Genomic DNA, 7,597 nt, shown 5'->3' on the forward strand with positions numbered 1-7,597 from the left:
TGCCGGTGTCTGTGGACGTCTTTCTCTTTTTCTTCAACCTTACTAACCCCCCCCCCCCAAAGAGGGGAAAGCGAGGAAAGGGTTCTTGTCTTTTCGATCTGCCCAAGGTCGGAAGATATTCAGCTTGTTCGAGGACTCCTATCATGGGTTCAAGGATAAGTATTTCAAGGTCCGCCCCGTCAAAGGTCGCCATCCATTTTGGTTGTCATTGGAGGGGGAACGCCTCATCCCGACATATTGGAGTTTCGGGGCGGGGTCCAACACCTTCATTAAGGTGACCTATAAGGGGATGTCCCCCTTAAATAAGAGAATTGCCGACGTGTTGTGGGCGGTCTTTGGGAAGAATTACGTGAACCCCCACCTTCTTATGGGTGAACGGGAGGCCGTCAGGAGTTATATTTGTGAGCTGTTTTGTCTTGTACTTTTGTATTGTTTATCATTTAATTTGCTATTGCCGACTTTGCGACTGACGTATTCGTTTCTCTGTTGTAGTGGAGATATCTGCTTCGGTAACCGGGCTTGAAGGTTTAGTCAAGACCTTCTTGGAGGACAGTGATGAGGAGAAGGCTGACGAGCAGGCTACTGGGAAGTCGGAAGGCCCTACCGAGGAGAAGGGGGATCAGGCCATACCTTCGCCTCAGGACGCCGAGATGTCTGACAAGAACTCTGCCGGGGTGAAGGCTTCTCCTATTCCCGAGGAGACGGCCGGTATTGGGCAGTCGTTCTCTATCAATCGGGAGTATGATGATCTGAAGCTTGTCCCTACTCCCAAGAGGCAGAGGGCATCCTCCAGCCCGGAAGGAACTCTGACCGTGATGGAAAGGAATTTCGATGCTGGGGCCTTTATTGACAATCAGCTGATCCCTGGTACGGAGGATCATTTTATTGGTACCGAGCTCGCGGGGCAAGCGAGGTGGATGTATCGCACGCTTCTCCGCGGAGCGGTGATAGCTCGGAAGGCTGAGTTCGAGTTGTCGGGCATGCAAGCGTTGAGAAGGAAGCTCGATACTGCTGCCCAGGCCAACACCGAGTTCAAGGTTCAGGTCGAGAAGCTTCAAGAACAACTGCCCGCGGCGGAGCAGGGGCGCAAGGATGCCGAGGAGAAGGCCACGTCCTTTGAGGAAAAAATGAAGGTCTCCGATGCCACCGTCTCCCGTTTAATCGAGCGAGAGATGACTCTGGAGAGCCAGCTTAGCGCCGCGCAAGGTCGGGCGGTCGCTATGAAGAAGGAGCGCGACCAGGCTGTTTCGTTGGCCAAAGCTGTCCAAGCCGAAGTTGAAGATCTCAAGAGGAAGCATAAGGCGACCAAAGAACAAGGGAAGAACACGATCTTCATGACTGAGGAGGCTCTCAAGGCTCAGGTGAAGATTGTGGCTCCCGACTTCGACACATTAGCGATTGGGGTTTTCAAGACGATCAAGGATGGCAAGATTGTCGATTTGCCGAAGAAATTAGTTCTTGCGCCTTCTGTTTTTTGCCTGGATTTTGTGATTTTGTTGTGAACACTTGTTGAAACTTTGTTTAACAGCATTTTGTTTTTGTTACCATTTTTTCGGTGTGGACTTATTGCTTGTGTCCATTTTGCCGTCTACGTTGGTAACGTGGTTGAAACCGTCTTGGTCTTATTATCGCGGCCGTTAGTTATGGCTATGATCCGACTGGCTCCCGGGGTGATTAGTCCGGGATTGCCGTTGAAGAACGCGATTGTGTGGGATACGTATTGGGGATTAGTAGATTGAAGAATTCAGATAAGTAAACATTAGTCGTTAGCTAAACAAATTCGTGAACATGGTAGATACTTAGTAAAAATAAATTATTGTGGAACTTAAAAGTAGATTATCTAGCTCGTCAGGCCGCTCGGCTGGTGTGCTCGAGCTACGAGTAAAATCTCCTCAGGTTACCTGCATTCCATGTTCTTGGGATTTCTTTGCCATCGAGTCTCTCCAACTTGTAGGCGCCTTTGCCAAGCACTTCTCTGATTCTGTAGGGACCTTCCCAGTTTACCGCCAGCTTTCCTTCTTCTGGGGTTGGTAGCCCGACGTCGTTGCGTCGCAGGACGAGGTCTCTTTCCTCAAATTCCCTTCTGAGAACCTTGGTGTTGTAGCGTAGGGCTATTCTTTGTTTCAGCGCTACCTCTAACAAGTGGGCCGTTTCTCTGACCTCGTCTACCAGGTCTTTGTCCACCGCTTCTTCTACTCTCGCGAGAAGTAACCGCGGGCTCGGCTCGCCGATCTCCACAGGTATCACCGCATCAACCCCGTATGTTAGGTGGAAGGGGGTTTCCCCCGTGGAGCTTTGCTCGGTTGCTCGGTAGGACCAGAGGACCGAGGCGAGCTCGTCGGCCCATACGCCTTTTTTGCTGTCTAGACGTTTCTTGAGACCTAATAAGATGACCTTATTTGCGGACTCCACTTGTCCATTTTTCTGGAGATGTTCAACCGAGGAGAACTTCTATTTTATCCCCAAGCCGGTGAGAAACTCTGCGAACTTCTTGTCAGTGAACTGTGTCCCATTATCCGAAATGACGACCTCCGGGATTCCAAACCAGGTTATTACCTGCCTCCACATGAACTTTCTACAATTGGATGAGGATATGCTGGCCAATGATTTAGCCTCTATCCATTTGGTGTAGTAGTCGATGGCGACTATGAGATACTTGACTTGCCCTGGACCAACCGGGAAGGGTCCCAAGAGGTCGACTCCCCATTGTGTGAAAGGTCGGGTAGACGTCAGTAGGCTCAACTCGGAAGCTGGCGCTTTGTGGAAGTTGGCGTTCTGCTGACACTTCGTGCATTTTTTCACGAATCCTCTGGAGTCATTCATCATTGTCGGCCAGTAGTATCCAGCTCGGATGAGTTTCCTAGCTAGGGCTTTGCCCTCGATATGATGGCCGCAGCATCCCTCGTGGACTTCTCTGAGCACGTAGTCCGTCTGATCGGGGTGCAGGCACTTCAGCAAAGGTTGGCTGAGTCCCTTCTTGAATAGCTGGTCCCGTATGACCGTATACTTGGCAGCTTCCCTTCTTAACACTTTGGCTTTCTTCTCGTCCTCAGGGAGTTTTCCATTTTCCAAGAAGTCGGTGATGTGATCCATCCAAGAAGGGCTTATCTTGGTCAGGTGGAGGGTGACTGCCGACTCTTTCGTGATGCCTTGAATGAGGGAGCAGTTGCCGGTTCCAGGTTTTGTGCTTGTGAGCTTGGATATGAGGTCTGCCCGCGTGTTCCTTTCCCTTGGAACGTGTTGGATCGTGACCTCCTCAAATTGTTTGCTCAGCTCTTTGACCCTTTCTAAGTATTTCTGTAGCAGCGAGTCTCTGGCTTGGTAGCTTCCATTTACCTGCGCGGTGACGACCTGCGAGTCGCTGCATACTTCCAACCTCGTTGCCCCGACTTCCCGAGCTAGGACCAAGCCCCCCAGGAGGGCTTCGTATTCTGCTTGGTTGTTTGATACGGGAAACTCGAACTTAACCGATTGTTCATAGGTGACTCCGGTCGAGCTTTCTAGAATGATCCCGGCACCCCCGGATGTCTGGTTGGAGGCTCCGTCCACATGGAGCTTCCACCGTGTGTCCGCGTCTTCGATTGGATTCCCGGTTACTTCCACTAGGAAGTCTACCATTGCTTGCGCCTTAATAGCATGTCGGGGTTCGTAGCTTAAATCGTATTGGGACAATTCGATGGCCCAGGTCATCATCCTTTCCGCCAGATCAGGTTTTTGGAGTACCTGACGAATCCCCTGATCCGTTCTCACGACCACCTGGTGACCCTGGAAGTATTGTCGTAGTCGGCGAGAGGAGACCAGGAGTGCTAGTGCCAGCTTCTCCAGCTTGCTGTATCTAAGTTCTGCCCCTGCAGTGCTCTACTCACAAAGTAGATCGGTTGCTGGGTTTTCCCTTCTTCCCGCACCAGCACCGCCGCAAGCGCCCCTTCTGTTATGGCTAGGTACATATAGAGTGGTTCTCCGGCTTTGGGCTTACCGAGCACCGGGGGTGTTGCTAGAATCTCTTTGAAGTGGTTGAACGCTTCTTCGCACGTAGGGGTCCATTCAAATGCTATTCCCTTCTTCATCAAGTTGAAGAAGGGTAAGGTTTTTGCTGCCGATGCACCAAGGAATCGGGACAACGCGGTGAGCCTTCCCGTCAGTCGCTGAACGTCTTTGATGCAGCCCGGGCTCCTCATCTGGAGTATTGCTTGGCACTTTTCAGGGTTGGCCTCCACTCCCCTCTGGGTTATCATGAACCCCAGGAACTTTCCGGCCTCCATGGCAAAGGCGCACTTGAGCGGGTTAAGCCTCATGCCGTGTTGTCGGAGGGATGCGAACACATTCTCCAGATCGCTTATGAGATCGTCGAGCCGGGTGGTCTTTGCAAGGATATCATCCACGTAGACTTCCACCGTCTTGCCAATGAGATCGCTGAATATTTTGTTCATCATCTTCTGGTATGTTGCCCCCGCGTTCTTCAGGCCAAAGGGCATCACCCTGTAGCAGTAAGTCCCCCCTGGCGTTATGAACGCCGTTTTATCCTCGTCTGGCCGGTACATCGGTATCTGATTGTAGCCGGAGTAGGCATCCATGAAGTTCAGATACCGGTATCCTGCAGCCGCGTCGACGAGTGCATCAATGTTGGGGAGGGGATAGCAGTCTTAGGGACATGCCTTGTTGAGATCGGAGTAGTCCACGCACATCCTCCATCTCCCATTGTGCTTTTTTACCAGGACCACGTTTTACAACCAGGTCGAATAGTCCAGCTCCCGGATGAACCCCGCTTCGAGGAGGCTGGCCGTTTGCTTGGCCACTTCCTCTGCCCTTTCCTGAGACATTTTCCTCCTCCTTTGGGCCACTGGTTTGGCTTCCGGCTTGATGGCTAGGTGGTGTGACATGAGACCGGAATCTATCCCCGGCATGTCGGCAGGTGTCCAGGCGAATAAATCGCCGTTGGCTCTGATCATTTCCATCAAAGGCTCTTTCAACTCATGGGGGAGGTTTCTATTCACGAACGTGAACTTTTCCTCCGAGTTCCTGACCCTAAACTTTTCCAGGTCCCCTTTGGGTTCGGGTCTGGGTTTGTCGTCAATTCTGGCATCCAAGTCGGAGAGAAATACTCCCGATGCCTCTTTAGACTTCCTTCTCAACGAAAGACTGGCGTTGTCGCAAGCGACTGCCGTTTCCAGGTCTCCCCTCACAGACCCTACTGACCCTTCTTCAGTTATGAACTTCATCACCAGCATCCTTGTGCTGATGACTCCTCCTAGGTCGTTGATGGTCTTTCTCCCCAGGATGATGTTGTAAGTGGTGGAGTCTCGTAAGATCACGAACTCGGCCATTATCGTTCTTCTCCCCTGGCCTTGTCCCAGTGAGGTCGGCATGGTGATTATGCCATCTGGCTTGATGAAATGGTCGCCGAGCCCTACGACGCCGTGCTGGTGAGTCTGTAGGTCGGCGTCCCTTAGGCCTAAAGCGTCGAACACATTGCGGAACATGATGTTCGAGTCTGCCCCGTATCTATAAGGATTCGCTTGACAAGACCGGTTCCTACTCTGGCCGTTATGACCATGGGAGGGCTTTCCCCGATCTCGTCAAACCATTGGTCCTCCAGGCCGAATGAGATGGATGGGAGTTTCTTGGTGCTTCGCGCAGAGGATGAGGAAACCGCGAGGACCTTGGCGTCCTTCTTATGTGCCGACTTCAACCTGGGAGCCGCGTTTCTTGCTGTTACCACGTTTACTATGGTGAGGCCGTGATCGTTCTCTTCCGGCTCTTGGCGCCACTTTGCTGCCTGTGTTCCGTCCTCGCTTTCGTGGCCGCGGTTCCGTCTCCTCGGCTCCCTAATGTGGTGGGTGAACTCAGCTAGCTTTCCATCTCTAATTTCCTGCTCTAGCGCGTCCTTCAAGTCGAAACAGTCCTGAGTTTTGTGTCCGTAGCCCTTGTGATAGTCACAGTAGAGGCTCTGGTTCCCCCCTGTTCGCTCCTTCAGTGGTCGGGGCTTTGACAGGATCCCCTTCTCGGCTATTTGTTGGTAAACTTCCACAATCGGCGCGGTGAGGGGAGTGTAGTTGGTGAACTTCCCAACGCGAGGGAACGGCCTGGGATTTTTACTCGGACCGCCGTCTCTAGCGAGTTCCTTCTGCCTTTTTCCGCTTTGGTGGTGCCGGTTTTGACTGTAGGAGGGTTGCCGTTTATTGGCAGCCACTACCTGGCTGACTTCTTCGTCATTGATGTATTCTCTGGCTACGATTGGATCTCCTGCATCGTCCACACCGGCTTTGTCGTGAGGTGCTTTCTGAAGTCTTCGTTTAGGAGTCCGTTCGTTAGACATAAGCTGGCAACTGAGTCGGTCAGTCCATCGATCTCTAGGCACTCGTCGTTAAAACGATCCAGATATTTTCTTGTCGGTTCTCCGGGCAAGTTGATTGGGTGCTTTGCTTTGGCTATCCTGGTAGTGAATTGGGCTAAGAAGGCGTGGCTTATATCCGAGAACTTGGCCATCGAGCCCTGCGGGAGGTTATTAAACCACCGTATCGCAGGTCCAGCGAGGGTGATCGGGAAAGCGCGGCACCTTACCTCGTCCCCCACTCCTTCCATGTTCATCCTGGCCTCGAAGGCCGTGAGGTGCTCTTGCGGGTCTTGCATTCTGTCATACCTCATGTCCGTAGGTTTGTCAAAGTGCTTTGGCAGCCGGACTTCGAGGATGGAACGATGAAAAGGGGTCGCGCCTACTATGATAGGTCCGCTTGCTCGCCGTGTTCTCCTTTCATCTTCCCGACGACCATCTTCCCGGTCACGATCAGCGGCGTGGTTTGTGGCACGCTGCCTCCTGTTCCTGATATATATGAGGGGGTTGTGGCGCCTCCTTATGCGTCCTTCCTCCCAGGGGCTTTCAGATTCGGACCTTTGGCTAGCCGCGCGTCGGGAGCGGCTTCTCAGCGGAGAACGGGAGTCGCTCGACTCGGGTGTTTGCTGGCGATGCTCTCGAGCTGCCAATCGGTGCTCTAGATCCTGCATTATGTGACGTAGCTCTTGCATTATCCTGGCGCTGTTGTCGCCGGTTCCCCGAAGGGGCGCCTTTCAAGGGATCGTGTGGTTCGTCGAGGAGGGGATCTTGTGCGCTCCTCGGAGGACGCCACGATGGGTTCCCCTCTCTGCCCGGCTTCTCGCCCTGCTCCTCGAAGGCTTTGTATTACTTCCATTCAGGCGGTCCCCACAGACGGCGCCAATGTTCGGTAAGTCGGGTACCGGACGGTTCGGGTTGGTGCTTCGATTGATTAGATGGGGTTCGCCTGGTTCTGGTCTGCCGAGGATGAGTGGATGATGTCCCGAGCACTTTGTGTGAGGGGAGTCACCTGCAAAGACACTCCAACGCTCAAGTCAGTGAAATGTGCAGGCGAGTAAGGGTTGAGTGGTATGTAACGTACCTTTTTGGGGAAGGGTAGGTCATTCCCTATATATATCGTGTTAGAGGTGGGCCATGCAGGGACAGGCCCACCTTCTTCGAGGCCTTCCTCGCACAGCTGTGGCGAAGCTGTTAGGGATGCTGTCCGAGACGGCATCTGAGCGTCTCACTCCCGACCGTTTGGATCGGGTGCTGCCCGGATCGGAC

General features: G+C 52.9%; 2 protein-coding genes across 2 annotated transcripts; both read right to left on the reverse strand.

Annotated features, from left to right (window-relative positions):
- Positions 1-1,875: 1,875 nt before the first annotated feature.
- Positions 1,876-4,574, reverse strand: LOC112720919 (uncharacterized). The gene is made up of 3 exons (XM_025772012.1): positions 3,867-4,574; positions 2,580-3,765; positions 1,876-2,381 (listed from the first exon to the last, which is right to left on the reverse strand). The coding sequence occupies exons 1-3, from the start codon at positions 4,572-4,574 to the stop codon at positions 1,876-1,878; spliced, it is 2,400 nt and encodes a 799-aa protein (XP_025627797.1).
- Positions 4,575-5,452: 878 nt separating this feature from the next.
- On the reverse strand, positions 5,453-7,002 carry LOC112720920 (uncharacterized). Its single transcript, XM_025772014.1, has 2 exons — positions 6,328-7,002; positions 5,453-6,280 (listed from the first exon to the last, which is right to left on the reverse strand). Exons 1-2 carry the CDS (start codon positions 7,000-7,002, stop codon positions 5,453-5,455), a joined length of 1,503 nt encoding a protein of 500 aa, XP_025627799.1.
- Between the last annotated feature and the right edge of the window lie 595 nt (positions 7,003-7,597).

The sequence above is a fragment of the Arachis hypogaea genome, chromosome 11 (assembly GCF_003086295.3).
Source record: "Arachis hypogaea cultivar Tifrunner chromosome 11, arahy.Tifrunner.gnm2.J5K5, whole genome shotgun sequence".
Lineage (NCBI taxonomy): Eukaryota > Viridiplantae > Streptophyta > Magnoliopsida > Fabales > Fabaceae > Arachis > Arachis hypogaea.

What these genes read in the sequence shown, in the direction of transcription:
- LOC112720919 (XM_025772012.1), bottom strand. Translation starts at nt 4,574, where the DNA reads ATGGATGCCTACTCCGGCTACAATCAGATACCGATGTACCGGCCAGAC. An exon ending in CCCAGCAACCGATCTACTTT is followed by an intron (nt 3,766 to 3,866) that starts GTGAGTAGAGCA and finishes CAATACTTCCAG; the next exon opens with GGTCACCAGGTGGTCGTGAG. An exon ending in CAGCATATCCTCATCCAATT is followed by an intron (nt 2,382 to 2,579) that starts GTAGAAAGTTCA and finishes TCATCTTATTAG; the next exon opens with GTCTCAAGAAACGTCTAGAC.
- LOC112720920 (XM_025772014.1), bottom strand. Translation starts at nt 7,002, where the DNA reads ATGCAGGATCTAGAGCACCGATTGGCAGCTCGAGAGCATCGCCAGCAA. An exon ending in TCGATGGACTGACCGACTCA is followed by an intron (nt 6,281 to 6,327) that starts GTTGCCAGCTTA and finishes CGAAGACTTCAG; the next exon opens with AAAGCACCTCACGACAAAGC.